Source organism: Mus caroli, unplaced genomic scaffold (genome assembly GCF_978045245.1).
Source record: "Mus caroli unplaced genomic scaffold, Mus_caroli_1 scaffold_18, whole genome shotgun sequence".
Lineage (NCBI taxonomy): Eukaryota > Metazoa > Chordata > Mammalia > Rodentia > Muridae > Mus > Mus caroli.
The window spans coordinates 65,086,321-65,100,497 of NW_028227273.1; the positions used below are offsets into that span (position 1 = coordinate 65,086,321).

At 50.3% G+C, this 14,177-nt stretch overlaps 1 protein-coding gene across 5 annotated transcripts in view; it reads right to left on the reverse strand.

Annotated features, from left to right (window-relative positions):
* Positions 1-12,759, reverse strand: part of Brpf3 (bromodomain and PHD finger containing 3) — a 37,848-nt gene extending 25,089 nt beyond the window's left edge. For 3 of the 5 annotated variants that reach the window (XM_085833298.1, XM_029471366.2, XM_021186262.3), the window contains exons 1-3: positions 12,475-12,759; positions 6,468-7,938; positions 2,911-3,067 (exon numbers count right to left, since the gene is read on the reverse strand). In XM_085833298.1, the coding sequence (XP_085689424.1) occupies positions 2,911-3,067; positions 6,468-7,912 (1,602 nt within the window). In that variant the 5' untranslated portion in view covers positions 7,913-7,938; positions 12,475-12,759. Of the gene's footprint in view, positions 1-2,910; positions 3,068-6,467; positions 7,939-9,915; positions 9,968-12,017; positions 12,389-12,474 lie in introns of those variants that run through there. The other 2 variants (XM_085833297.1, XM_021186261.3) reach the window with 2 other exon arrangements.
* Positions 12,760-14,177: the final 1,418 nt, after the last annotated feature.

A 14,177-nucleotide genomic window follows, 5' to 3' on the forward strand; every position in this document is an offset into this window, starting at 1 on the left:
TTCAAGTCCCAGCAACCACATGGTGGCTCACAACCATCTGTAATGGGATCTGACGCCCTCTTCTGGTGTGTCTGAAGTCAGTTACAGTGTACTTATGTATAATAATAAATAAATCTTCGGGCCAGAGCAGGCAGGGACTGAGAGAGCAGGGCTGACCCTAGCGAGTGGGGTTGACCAGAGCAAGCAGAGGTCCTAAAATTCAATTCCCAACAACTACATGAAGGCTCAGAACCATCTGTATAGCTACAGTGTGCTGGCATACATAAAATAAATCTTTAAAAAAAAGAATTTAAAAAAATAAATAAACCTTTTTGGGGTTTTGTTTGTTTTTTTAGAGACTGAGTTTCTCTGTGTAACAGCTCTGGCTGTCCTGGAACTTGCTCTGGAAACCAGGTGGCCTGGAACTCACAAAGACCTTCCTGCCTCTGCCTCCAGTGCTATAGGATAAAGGTGTGTGCTACCACCACCACCAGCTAAACCTTTTTATTTTTAAATGCTGAGAGAATACAAAACAGGCGTCTGAATAGGGAGAGGTTTGGCTGGGAAGGCTTGCTAGGGTAAGCTAAGAGCTGCATATGCAGGGGGAGACACGCTGGCCAGCCAATCTAGCCAAACACTGAATTCAAAGTTCAGTAACAGAGCCTGGAAGACGCCTGGTGGGCATGTCATCATACACACAAGATGCATGTCCATTGTGTGTGCGCACACAAACACACACACACATACATAAACACTCACACAAACACACATAAACACACACACTCACACACACACCTCAAAGAGATCAAAAAAGGCTGTAAAGGTGCATAGAGACCTGTGGACACAGAGATCCATGATGGCAATGTGAGGACTTGCTGGGAGGAGCCTGCTAATTGCTGTAGAGACTTCAGGAAGCAGAGGTTGAGGAGAGGCCAGATAGAGTAGATTGGCCTGTGACTCAGGCTCAGGCAGAGTGAGCAAACAGGAGGCTCAAGGACTGGGTCAGGTGAACATTGTGCTTCTCTGCAGCGGCGTGGGAGGACCCGAAGGCAGACGGGATGGAGCAGGTGAGGAAGGACTAACTGACGCTGTGGGCAAGGGGAAGGAACTAAGCAGGAGCAGAAAACACTACCTAAGCCTGTGGTGGCTGCCACATGGGACAGGCTACAGACCACGGGCCGGGCCGTCGCCTGCATACTTACTATGAGAAGCTGAAGGGCAAAGGGCATCTTTTCTTATTTTACGCAATTGGGCCACTCTGCTCTCACCCAGCCACCTCTTCTATGACATCTGGAGGGCTTTGTCTATATAACCGTGACAATGGGCTGGCTGCTCAGTCTGTCCTGGAGTTCATCCTTCAGTCAAGCCTTGTAACAATACGGAATTTTTTTTTTTTTTTTTCCGAGACAGGGTTTCTCTGTATAGCTCTGGCTGTCCTGGAACTCACTCTGTAGACCAGGATGGCCTCGAACTCAGAAATCCGCCCGCCTCTGCCTCCCAAGTGCTGGGACTAAAGGCGTGTGCCACCACCGCCTGGCAACAATACGTTTTTTAACAAAGCTATCTCTTGGCCTCAAAGAGATTAAACTTTTGGCAAACTCTACAGCCCAGTGAATAATATGCTTTGCGATCACTGAGACTATGTATTCAATCTGCTGTCCTACTTTATACTTAGCCTGTTTAGGTTTAAGAGAACAAAGTGTCTCTGTTGGATTTCCTATGCAATCAACTTTTATAACCTAAGTATAGCTTTCATCTTATGTTCTCTCCCTGCTCTTTGACAAAGTTGTGTGTGTGCTGTGATAATCATTTGCTGAAAGCAGTCAACAGGTTAGAAAGGACCTTAAGGGCCAGGCGTGGCAGCGCACACCTTTAATTCCAGCACTCGGGAGGCAGAGGCGGGCGGATTTCTGAGTTCAAGGCCAGCCTGGTCTACAAAGTGAGTTCCAGGACAGCCAGGGCTAAACAGAGAAACCCTGTCTCGAAAAACCAAAAAAAAAAAAAAAAAAAAAAGAAAAGAAATAAATGACCTTAAATATCCATAAATTTTAAAAACAACATGTGGATATAGCTTGTTAAGGTCTACCTGCAGTATTGAGTGTTTCTAGGTAAAGATATAATCACTTCTTCCTGATAAAACTGTCTAATTGTTCTGTAAGGAATCATTTCACTTGGGCTGGAGACACAGCAGAGCACTTAAGAGCACGGGCTACTCTTGCAGCAGAACGGGGTTTGGTTCCCAACACCTACACTGTAGTTAACAACCATTTATAATTTCAGTCCCAGGTCAGTCAACACCCTCTTCTGGTCTCTGTGAGCAACAGACACCGACATGGTACACAAACACTCATGTAGGCCAAATACTCATACACACAAAATAAATCTCAAACAACCAACCAACCAGAATCTCTCATTCGGTCCCCATCCCATTGTTTCTGTGCTGTCCAATTAATACAGAGGAAAGCCCTGTTAGTTACAGGCAGGGCAGACATCAGACACAGGCATAACTCAAGGGCACAATAGACAACACACACACATACACCAGGCAACAGAAAGACTACAGATAAGCCAGACAGATGGAAGATGCAGGGAGGAAAGTGAAAAACTGACGTTTGACCAAATTAATCCAAGAGGAAATGGCTTTGTTCTCATTCCTTAATGACACACAGTTTAGCATTCTCTATTGTTATCTATAGCGCAGGAACCATGTAAAACATCTCCCTTCAGAAGAGACCCCTGCCAGGTCTGAAGATCTCTGTGGTGCTGGTAAACTCTTCTGAACAGATCACTCAGAGGGTGATCTGCTATTGGCAAAGGCTTCCTGGGAGGAGGAGGAGGAGGAGGCGGAGGCGGCGGCGCCATCCCACCTCCACCATCTCCTCTTGTCCCCCTAGTGTCCTCCACAAGCTGCCAACAGTCACGAGTACCTACCTGCTCAGCATTTCTCTGGGACTGTAAGTGGGAGTGCAGGCGCCTGATGAGGGGGACACCATTCCGAGCCTGCCGCTTCAGCAGCCAGTAGTTGTGAAGCCGCTGCATGAACTGGGTTTTCCTCTGAAAGGAGAGACCACTACAGATCTTGTTCAACCTTGGGTAGAGGCACAGGGGAGTGAGAGACAGGTCAGTGGGAAGCTCGGGATACATGCCGCTCGCTGTATATCCCATTCAGATCTCAGTTCATTTCTCAACCTTACAGAGGAAAACAGAAGGAAGTGACCAAATGTCTCAGCTTGGGGGAAGGCTGGGAGAAGACAGCAGAGTTAGGCAGCTCAGAACGAGAGAACGAGCGGCCATGTTTCCCCTGCTTCTTCTCCATCTCAAACCTTGGAGAACTGATCTTCTGAGGGAACCCTCTCTCAGTCCTACTGCCTGTCGTTAAGGCACTTTCAGTAAGGTACTGAGAAACAGGCCTGTGCTCTGGAACCCACAGCCTCCTTTTGACAACAGCACAGAGAAAACAAGCTTTTGAGTATGCTGTGTGCTATGTTGCCAGACCCTGCCTTTTGTGGCTGAGGACCTCGCCAGACCCTGGGATAGCCCACAGTCAAGCTCAAAGAAAATGTGCCAGGTTACTGCTTTCTGTACCCAAACGTAATCCCTCAGAGTAAACTGACCTCTGAGGGGTTTTGTGTGCGGATGCAGGTTTGTGAGAGACGGGGTCTCACTGTACTACTCAGGCTGGCCTCGTACTTAGGACCCTCCTGCCTCAATCTCCGAAGTAACTGAGATTATAGGCATAGAACACCATAGCCACCTGACCTCTGATTTTTATTATTTAAAAACTCTTAGCACCCTAAGAATGCCTAAATTTTAGGCAATCAAAGGGAAAAGGAGAAAACAACAATCTAAACATAGATAAATATATAAGATAAATGCTCTTAAAAAGTAGCCAGCAAGTGAGGTCTTAAGATCTGGGTTATAGGAGCCAGGCGTGGTAGCCAGGCGTGGTAGCGCAGGGCTTTAATCCCAGCACTCAGGAGGCAGAGGCAGGCGGATTTCTGAGTTCAAGGCCAGGACAGCCAGGGCTATACAGAGAAGCCCTGTCTCAAAAACACCAAAAAAAAAAAAAAAGATCTGGGTTATAAACTAGTGACAGCTCTGGGGGCTGGGCAGGAAAGGATCTAATGAACACCCTCAAGGACAGCAGCACTGTCCCCTCACCACAAAGTAATGACAGGCACAGGAGGAACCCAGGCTGGGTCACCAACGCTCCTGACACAACTAAGAACACAGTGGCCCCATGTGGTATCCAAAGCCTTGACCTCTTCACTACCATAGTCCACGCCCAAGGTAAGCAAGGCCCCAGGGCCCCTCTGCTTTATCTCTTTGCCCCACTCCATGGGAGGAGAGCTAACTGTAGCTAATCGAGATGAAACCTAAGAAAGATGGGGCAAGCAGGGCGGACGCTGCCACTCCCTGCCTTCCATCTCCAGTCAGATGTCCTCGCCCCAAAGCCAAGCTTACCTAGGCCTTTTCCCACCAGCACCCATGCCAAGCACACCTGCCCACTTGCAGGCCAGCCCCTCCCTCTGCCTCCTGGCCATGGTGGGGTCAACAGCATTTGTGCGGGTGGGGTGGGGACAAAACAACACAGCAGCAGCAGCAGTAGCCACCATTTATTGAGCGCTTACAACCTGCCAGGTACTGTGCTAAGGCTTTGACTCGGATTTCTCTTAACTCTATCTGGTGAGTTTGCTCACAAACCCAGGTTTAGAGCAATTAGGTAACTTACCAAAGGTCACACAAGTATTACAAGGTGTGTTTCTTCTTAGCCAGCAAATCTGGCTTCTGGGAAAGGCAGCTCAAACAGCTATGACAGACAACCAAAAGCAAGCCCTAGGGCACAGCCACCGTACAAATGGGGACTAAGCACTGACCCAGTTACCTCAAGAAAGAGGTAACCAAGACCAGCTCTGTCTTGAAGACAGAATTGCTGAAGTTCTCGAAATGAGAGCCCCCGTCCGGATCTTGCTCAGGTACCTTCCCAGCGTGGCAGGTCTGGCTGCCGGTTCCCCTCACAGTGCCAGTTTCCTCTAAGCCACCAGATGCTCCTTTACCCATAACCTTCCAATCAAGACAGCCTAGCACTTTCAGCCCAGAAGCTGCCCCTCTCCACCCTAGAACAGGATGTGGCATGTAGTAAGTGCTCAATAAACACTTCATCGCATGAACAAAGGAGAGAGCAACTTTACCTCCCGTGGCTGTGGTTTCTTCATCTGGGAATGTGGGAGAAGGTGCAAGGACTATATTAGATGAAAAGTCTCCAAGATTCCCTCCTCCTCTAAGGCTGTACACTTGTCTTCCTTTCCTTTGCTGTTTCTGGACATAGGCTCACTGTGCAGCCCTCCCTGGCCTAGAGCTCATTATGTATACCAGGCTGGACTTAAACTTCTGGAAATTTATCTGACTCTGCCTCCCAAATGCTAGGGTTAAAGGTGTGTAGCACCACAGCTACCATTGTATACATTTTATTTTATATTTTTTAAAGATTTATTTATTTATTTATTTATTTATTTATTTACAGTGTGTACACTGTAGCTGTCTTCAGACACTCCAGAAGAGGGCATCAGATTTTTGTTATGGATGGTTGTGAGCCACCATGTGGTTGCTGGGATTTGAACTCAGGACCTTTGGAAGAGCTGTCGGCGCTCTTAACCGCTGAGCCATCTCACCAGCCCCCATTGTATACATTTTAAAGGAATCAGCCTTGAGGTGGGCTCTGCTGGAAAATGTTCCCTGCTAAGCTCCCCCCACCCCCAGCTACTAAACTGACTTTTTTTTTTTGCTTTTTGAGACAGGGTTTCTCTGTGTAGCCCTGGCTGTCCTGGAACTCACTTTGTAGACCAGGCTGGCCTCGAACTCAGAAATCTGCCTGCCTCTGCCTCCCGAGTGCTGGGATTAAAGGCGTGCGCCACCACCGCCAGGCTAAACTGACAATTTTTAACACAGATGCAGTGCTCTGAGAATTCTGAGGGAGGGGCTGGAGACTTGGCTCTGAAACTCCACTTTCCCCAACATCTAAAGCTTCTCAAGAGGAGGGCTGCCCCACCCACATACATCCCTCCGGAACAGTGTTAAACACTTGCAGGCTCCCCACTGGAATCCAGTGTGAGCCCTGGGGTTGTCACAGAGGCAGTATAAGGACACAGCCTGTTCATACAAGGACCAGAGATGATAATCATTTAGCAATCCATGGGAGAGTTAACAGCGAGAATTATCCTGTTCACAATGCCATTTAGTGCCACTGTGAAAACTACCACTTTAGTTACACTGTGTCATCAGTGTTATCAAGCAACTTAAGTGACTTATGTCACTCAGAACCAAAGGAAACACATTACTCTGAAGGCAGGGACAAAACCACAACACAGGGCCAGGCTCCATTTGGGAGCAGAGGAGACCAGGCATCCATCAGCCGTATGTGGGGAAGACCTGGGCTACTGTGAAGAACAAACCAAGAGTCCTGCAAGAGACCATCTCATGAGGCTCACCTGTAAGAGGGTATCTGTGGGACAGTGACCATGGGGAGAGTGATGGAGGGTGCCTCTCGGCCAGCTTCCTCTGGCTCCTTCTTGATCTTCTGCTTCAAGCTCATCTTACCCTTCTTGGACACCCCCTTGAGGGGGCTGCCCACCCCACCTTGGCCTTCCTGGCCCTCCTCCTCAGCTTCTTCCTGCTCCTCCTCCCCTCCACCCTCTTTTGGCCCATCCTCATCCCCGACTTCACTGAGGCTCCTTGGGGAGTCGCCCTTTCTCCTGGAAACGGCCACACTTGGAGAGTGGGCCTCACAATACGCAGTCTTGCGAACAGTAAAGGTGGTGCCGTTGAGGCTGGTTTCTCTCATGGGTTCAATCTTCATGAAGAGCCCAGCCCGCTGTGCGCATGTCACGTGGAAAGCGGTGTAGCAGTTCACTTTATGGCACTGAATGGCCGCGCCCAGCCCTTTCTGCTTGCAGATATAGCAGGTTAGCTTCCAGCGGGCGGGTGGAATGTTGTCAATGCCCTCAATAGGCTCCAGGAACACGGTATTAGCGAAGCAGACCTCAGGGATCCAGATGGCGCAGACTACGTGGGCCCAGTGGCCATCACTGGTCTGTTTGAAGGCCCCACCTTTATTGGGGCATAGGACGCAATCCACGGGACGAGAGGGAGATTGCAGGCAGCAGCGACATAGCCACTGGCCCTCTGGGATATAGGGAACGCCGTAGCACTCCTGGTGCACAGCTAAGTTGCAGATGTCGCAGAACAGGATGACATTGCTATTGTGGCACTCATCGTCCAGGCACACGCAACAGAAGGCGTCTTCGTCGATTAGGGACTGCTGGGCCCCACTGCTGCGGCTCTCCAGGTAGGATTCTTTCTCAAGCCGGTCCACCAGCAGCTCGAAGGTGTCTGCCGACACCGAGCTGTGGCCGTCTGCTCGGCGCTTCTCGTTGACCATGTCTAGCCAGGCAATGTCCTCCTCGTCCATGTCGTACTCTACCTCCGCATCCAGGTCTTCGGGAGGCTTCTCAATGTATCGGTAGTAAGCAGCAGGCAATGGGGGCGCTTCCGGCTGGCTACCCGTATCCACCACACGAAAGCTGGGTTGGGGGAGGTGGAAGGAGGTACCAGACGCATGCTTGGAACAGGACTCCTTCCTCTTGCCCTTTGATGAGGGTTTCTTGGACTTGGCAGGGAATTGGGGCAGCTCACTGTTTTCCTTGTTGCTATTGCATTCGGTAATATCCTGAGCAGTCAGCTCGTCTTCAGTGATGATCTTAAGCGGGTCATAAATGCTGATCCGATGTAGGCGGCCATCGATGTCGACCTCAACAATCCTCTGGGCTTGGGCGTAAGTCAGGGTCTCCCGTGTGGGTGAGCACTTAAGACTGTATGGGGACGGGGATCTCCGGCCCTCGGCATTCTGCCGTGACTTTCGGCGAGGCTTCCTCATGGCAACTGGAAACCACGAAGACAAACCTAAGGAGAGAAGGCCACGGGAGCGTGAGCTGGATATCCATTGCTATATGCATTCATTCATATATGGTATCCATTCAAATGGACACCAGAAGATCTGTTTCCTGTGTAAGCATATCCCTCTAAAGCAGTTGTTCTCAGCCTTCCTAACACTGCGACCCTTTCATGCAGTTCCTCCTGTTGTGGTGACCCCCAACCGTGCAGTTATTTTCATTGCTCCTTTGTAACTGTAATTTTGCTATTGTTATGATTGATCATGTGAATACCTGTGTTTCCCACTGATCTTAGGTGAGCCCTCTAAAACGGGTCAAGACCCACAGGTTGAGAACAGTTGCTCTAAAGCATTCATACGGCATCTCTCTTTACAAACATCATTGATGACCATCTGATTACTTTAAAACTGTAAATCCCAGCGGCACAGTGGTGGTGCACACCTTGAAATCCAAGCTCTCAAGAGGCAGAGACAGTTGGATCTCTAAGTTGGAGCCCAGCCTGGTCTATATATAGAATGGAGTTCAGAACAACCAGGCCTACACGGAGAAACCCTGTCTTGGAAAAAAAAAATTGCAAATCCCTTACATCATCCAGCAATAGGCCGTTCATTCTATTGTTTACTTTTTAGTGACACCATCTTCTAAGCTACGTAATTTACCTACTTAATAGGGTTAGTATTCTCTACTTCTAGCTGAATGGGAACTTCATGGAGGAAGGAGTTGCCTATCTCATTCGCTAGGAAGAGTCTGAAAAGGTAGATAAGTGAGCACTCAGAGTGCTAAGTGATTAAACCACACAGTTCTGTGTCTGTGTGCATGGTGTATATATATGCCTGGTTTCTGCATGTGCACCTGTCCACTCCAGCACGTGTGCAAGTCAGAAACCGAAGTCAGGTGTCTTCCTCGATCATGAGCCACAGGGTTTCAGTTAGACGCTGGTCAATGAGCAGCTGAGAGCTACGTGTCTCTGTCCCCCAGCAGTTGGAGAACGTAGTTAAGTTCAGTTTGGGGTTTTTACCCTACCTTTGATCATTTAGTTTTTGGGTAAAAGACACACAACTTTTATTATGTACAGTAAGCCTTAATCAGCCCTATAGCTGCCAGATATCTACGCTCTATAACCCCGAGTTATTAATATGTTTTATCTGGGCGGGTCTTAACTCTAATTGCCAGCCCTCACGGCTGTGCTTTCTTGATTCCTAACCCATGGTGTCTCTCCCCCAAGGGAGAAATAGATAAAAGCTGATATAAACATGTGTAAGGACACATGGCCAGGCCTTTGACAGAGACAAGGATAGTTAGGCTTCTTGTGGGTCTGAGGCCAATGTACTACACCCAAAACCTGAGAGTTAGAGAAACACTTTGCACTTGACTTTCGGGTGGGTGCTGGGGATCCGGCTCAGTTTTTCAGGCTTACACAGAAAGCCCTTCACCCACTGGGCCATTTCCCCATCCCTGATGATCTCTGTCCTCAAGGAGTCTTATCTCACTAAGAGAGCAGAAATGCACACAGATCTTTAGAATATGACAAGATAAGGTCTAGTATTATAATGAGCCATGCAGTGAATCAAACAGGTTAATTATGGGAAAGATAATGTGTAAGGCTTCAGAAGACAGATACTAGGTCAGAATGATTGAGGGCAAAGCCAGCAACAAAACAAGACCATGCTGTTTGTTGGTTTCTTTGAGACCCTTTGAGACATAGTCTCTCTACATAGCCCTGGCTGTCCTAGAACTCAGGATGTAGGCTACTGTGCCTAGCTAACATCATGGTTCTTTTCTTTGTTTTTCTTTTGTTTTGTTTTGTTTTTTTAAAAAGGGGGAGGCAAAGACAATATTAGTGACAATTAAATCATCCACTTCCAAGCTTGATAAACAATGAATGAGTTCCATCAGAGGACCAGAACATCCCCAGTGTAGTGTTGGCTTTAGCGGTGCACGCCTTTAATCCTAGCACTTGGGAGTGGAGACAGGTAGATGTGCTTACTTCAGTGAGTGAATTCCAGGCCAGGCAGGGATATAGAGTGAGAACCTGTTATCTAAAGAAATAAATAAACAAAAATCACAGATCTAAAACATCTCCAGAGACATCTCATGGCTAGAAGCCCTATCTCTTGGCCCTGTCCAAAGTAAAGACATCTGAAATGCTTCAGACTATAAATAATATAATATGCTAGGTACTTCCAGCAGAAGGCAGTACTTAAGATAACTGCAAGAACTATTTGGGGCATTTCCAACCACAAACCTTGCAAGCTGGGGATGCCTCTAAGAAATCTTTTAAATTTTAAGTAGTCTGTCTGAGGTCTTCATTGAACTCAAGGACAAGTTGATTGGGGCGGTATCTGAGGCGAGAATCCTCCACCTACAATTACCACAGAAATCTCTCTCCCTTGATACTTGTATCTAATCTACCCAGGGTGCTTCCCCCAGCATTCTCTGCCCCTAAGGAGCAGCTGCAGGCAGTTACCAAGGCCATCCTCTTAGGAAGACCTAAGCTAGGATGGCTATACTCTACTTTAACAAACTACAATGGCCTTTTCTTTTTAATCTTTCTCACAACTACCTCAAGAGACTGTGCAGACATCATCTCCATTTCAGCCACGAGAAAACAGAAGCTCAGAAAAAAATGTGTGAATCCAGATCTCCTAGCAAGCTGAGAGGCTACAAACACCAAGAGTCTCGGCGATCTCGACGAGGATGTTCTGCACCAACCCAGGTTCTAATCCTGCTCCTATGTAACCTGGACAAAGCTTTGAATTTCTCTGCCCCCACAGTGCGTCAATAAAACAGCGTGGGGTGGGGTGTACTGGCATACTTTCCAGCCCAGCACTCTGGAGGCAGAGGTGCTTATCTTAAGTACTGCCTTCTCTGTGGAATTTGAGGCCAACCAGATCTACATAGTATTTCAGACTAGCAACTCACATAGCGAAACCCTCTAAAAAAGTAAAATGTTCATAGGCCTGGAGAGATGGCTCAGCACAGTTGAGAGCACTGGCTGTTCTTCCAGAGGACCCAGGTTCAATTCCTAGGCAAAACACCAATACACATGTTTAATAATAATAATTATATATATATATATATACTGGAAAAATAACAGCATTTAAGAGGACCTAGATTTGATGCCCAGCACCCACACTGTGGATCACAACTCCAGTAACTCCAGTTCCAGGGTATTGGAAGCCCTCTTCTGAATTCTTGGGGAACCCGGCATATATCAGGCAACATGCCCAGGCACATAAAATTTTTAAAAAATAAAAATGTAATAAAAGCAAGGGCAGAAATATCTACTTCTTAAGGATGATCAATAAGTCACCATTGACAACCACAGTGTAAAGGCCTCTCAGTCCCAAGGTATGACTTAAGTTAACCTGGCTGTGGAGCAAACTGAGGCAGGCATACACCACCATTTGGAGCTAAAGGACCTTTACCGCACCTCTGTTCAACTTCCCGAAGCCCTGAGGGCACGAGATCCTGTACCAACCTCAAGGTCTCAGAAGTAGTCCCAGCCAACAGATTCCATTACCCAATTCTCCAAAGGCAAGCAGCCTCTGGAGAGGAAACACACACTTCAGTATCGATTTTGAAGAGTCTACAAGAGCCCCATTCTGTAGTCTCAGAAATCGTCCCCATCCCCACTCGGGGCTTCCGCGATCACAGGGGACAAACCCATCGGACCCGGCTGGGCTACTGCCGGGGAAACGAAGAATTTCGCCTACAAGGAGCTTACAACTAACAACTAGACCAGGGTTGGTATTTTTTTTTTTTGGCGGGAGTTTCCTCACGTACACAACTCGTCCCATACACACACTGTCAAGTACCCCCAGCAGCCCCCTCCAGAGACGTTCTTAGCGACCCGGGATCCCCAACTCGACCACCTCACCCTGGCCCCCGAATGAGGAGTTTCAATAATTGGACGGAACCCGCCCTGCACGCCACACAAGGGACTCATGAGACCAGGTAAGACTCCAGACAAGGTCCCTGTCCCTTTAAAGGGACTCCTCTTCCAGTGGAATCTTCACGACAACCCTCGAAGGAGAAAAAAGAGAAATACCTCCCCCCCAAAAAAACCAACCCAGAGGGTAGGCGCACCACAGACAGACGCCGAGTCCGACCCTCAACAGAGAAAGCGAGCGCCAGCGAACGGCGGAGGGGTGGGGGAAAAGGACGCAGAGATGCAAGCACTTATTGGCCGCCCAACCTGCCCGTCAAGGGCGAACCCGCGCGCCGAGGGCGGCCCCCGAGGGCGGGACTCTGGTCTAGCCGGGCCAATAGGGGAGCACGGGGAGGGCGGGGCTTAGCCGTTTGGCTGCCAGGACCGGGGAGAAACAAGATGGCGGGTGCGGGAGGGGGTCCTCGCTCTGCAGCTCCCTTCCGCGCGCTTTCCCCGGCCTCGTCGCCGCCCTCGCTCCGGGGGAGAGCTCGCGCGTCACCCCCACGCCCCATCGGGACACCCCTGTGCGCCCCGGCCGCCCCCTCGCGCGCAGCGCTCGCTCCCCGTCGGCCCCCGCCGCCCCCGCTCGCTCCGGCCCCGCCGCCCCCATTTTACCTCAGCCGCCGGCCGGGCCCCTCGCTTCGGGGCCCCCTGAGCGCGAGCGCGGGCGGCCGGGTGAGCGACCGGGCGAGCGGGCCGGGCGAGCGAGCAGCTCCGTGCGCGGCCCGGCTGAGGGAGCGCGGCCTCCTCCCGCTCCGGCCCTCCGCTCCGTCTCCCCGGGCCCGGCCGCCGCTCCCGGGGGAGGAGGGGGAATGGAGCCACCGCCGCCGCCACCGCTGCCGCCCGCCACGGAGCCCGGCCGAGGGGAGGGAGGGATCAGCCCCCAGGCAGGATCCGCCCCTCGGCCTCCCCCCGCCACCTCCACCCCTTCCCTCGCTCCCTCCCCGGATCGAGCCGCCGCACGCGAAGCGGGAGCGCGAAAGCGCGGGGAGACCGGAGCGGATGCCCCCGCCCGAGCCCAGCCCGGCGCGGCGGCAGCGGCGGCGGGGAGACGGGCGGGGAGACGAGCGCGAAGCGGCAGCGCCACCTCCACCGGGCACCGTCCCCGGCACGGCCTCACGGTGGCGGTGCGGGTGCGGACGCGGCGGGCCGCTTCACCCCGGGCCTGCCCCAGAGCTGATAAGTCGGGGTTCCCACTCTGAATCCGCGGAGCCGGGGCTCACCCCATCCCAGCCAGAGCGTGGGGCACCCGCCGCCCCCCCGAGGTGGGAACGCCCATGCTCCCCACCCACCCACAAAGCTCGCCCCAGGACGACCCCCGAGGGCCACACTGTGTGTGGCTTCCCAGAGTGCAGGTGGCTGAAAAGCCGCCAGAAAGTCGTCCCTCCCCAGGCCCCCGGGACAAAGGTCTAGCGATGTCCACCCATCCCCTCCCCCAGTGCGGACAGCCCGGGAAAGACCCGCGCCTGTGGTGTGTGTACAGGTGAGCCTCTCCTGGCACACAAGGCTGCCACAGACCAGACTTTTCCATCTGTGTGGGCTTTTTTTTTTTAAAGTAAACATAAAAGTTTGACAGTCTGCTTAAGCGTGCCTCGTAATTCCGTTTGTCACTCTAGGCATGGGAAATACTTTTCCCCTTGAATCTGATTTGGCCAGGAATCGGTTAATTTAATGCACTGAACGGCTTTCTCAGAGGCTGCCCGACTGTCAAACAGCAACTCCCAGACTTTGAAGTGTACTCAAGCTGCCTTTTGTTCTAATAAAAGAAAAAATAAATAGAAGAAAAGGTTCCTTTGCCCCTCCACGAGCGCGTGTACCTATAAATTTGAAAGCTTACCTCTCGTGACAGAGATCTTAAGCACCAATACTTAATGATGCTTATAAAGAATATATGGATAAACTGCTATCGAAGATGAAGATGAATGATATTTTGAAAGCGTTTCCTCTACACGAACAGCTGGTGAGACTTTCAAGTGCTCGATTGGCTCTGGTATCCAGGACCTGGGTGCTACAGTTGAAAGAGTAGAGAATAAACATTTCTCACTGCCCAAACCTTGTGTTTTTATTTACATTGAAGTATAGGTGTTCAGCATCCTAAGAGTTCAGAATTTACCAGTTGAGTGAAGCATGGAAGTTGGGTTTCCTTACAGGAGTGTGTTCTTGATAGATGGTAATAACATACTGCAAAAATAACCAATTTTTAAGAAGGAAAGGGCGTGGCTTGTGGAGTCTCCCTCCGCCTGCACCCCCACCCCACAGTGTTTTGAAAGCTTTGAAGCAGAAATGTTGTGAATTAGTCAACTGTTGTTAAAGCTTGG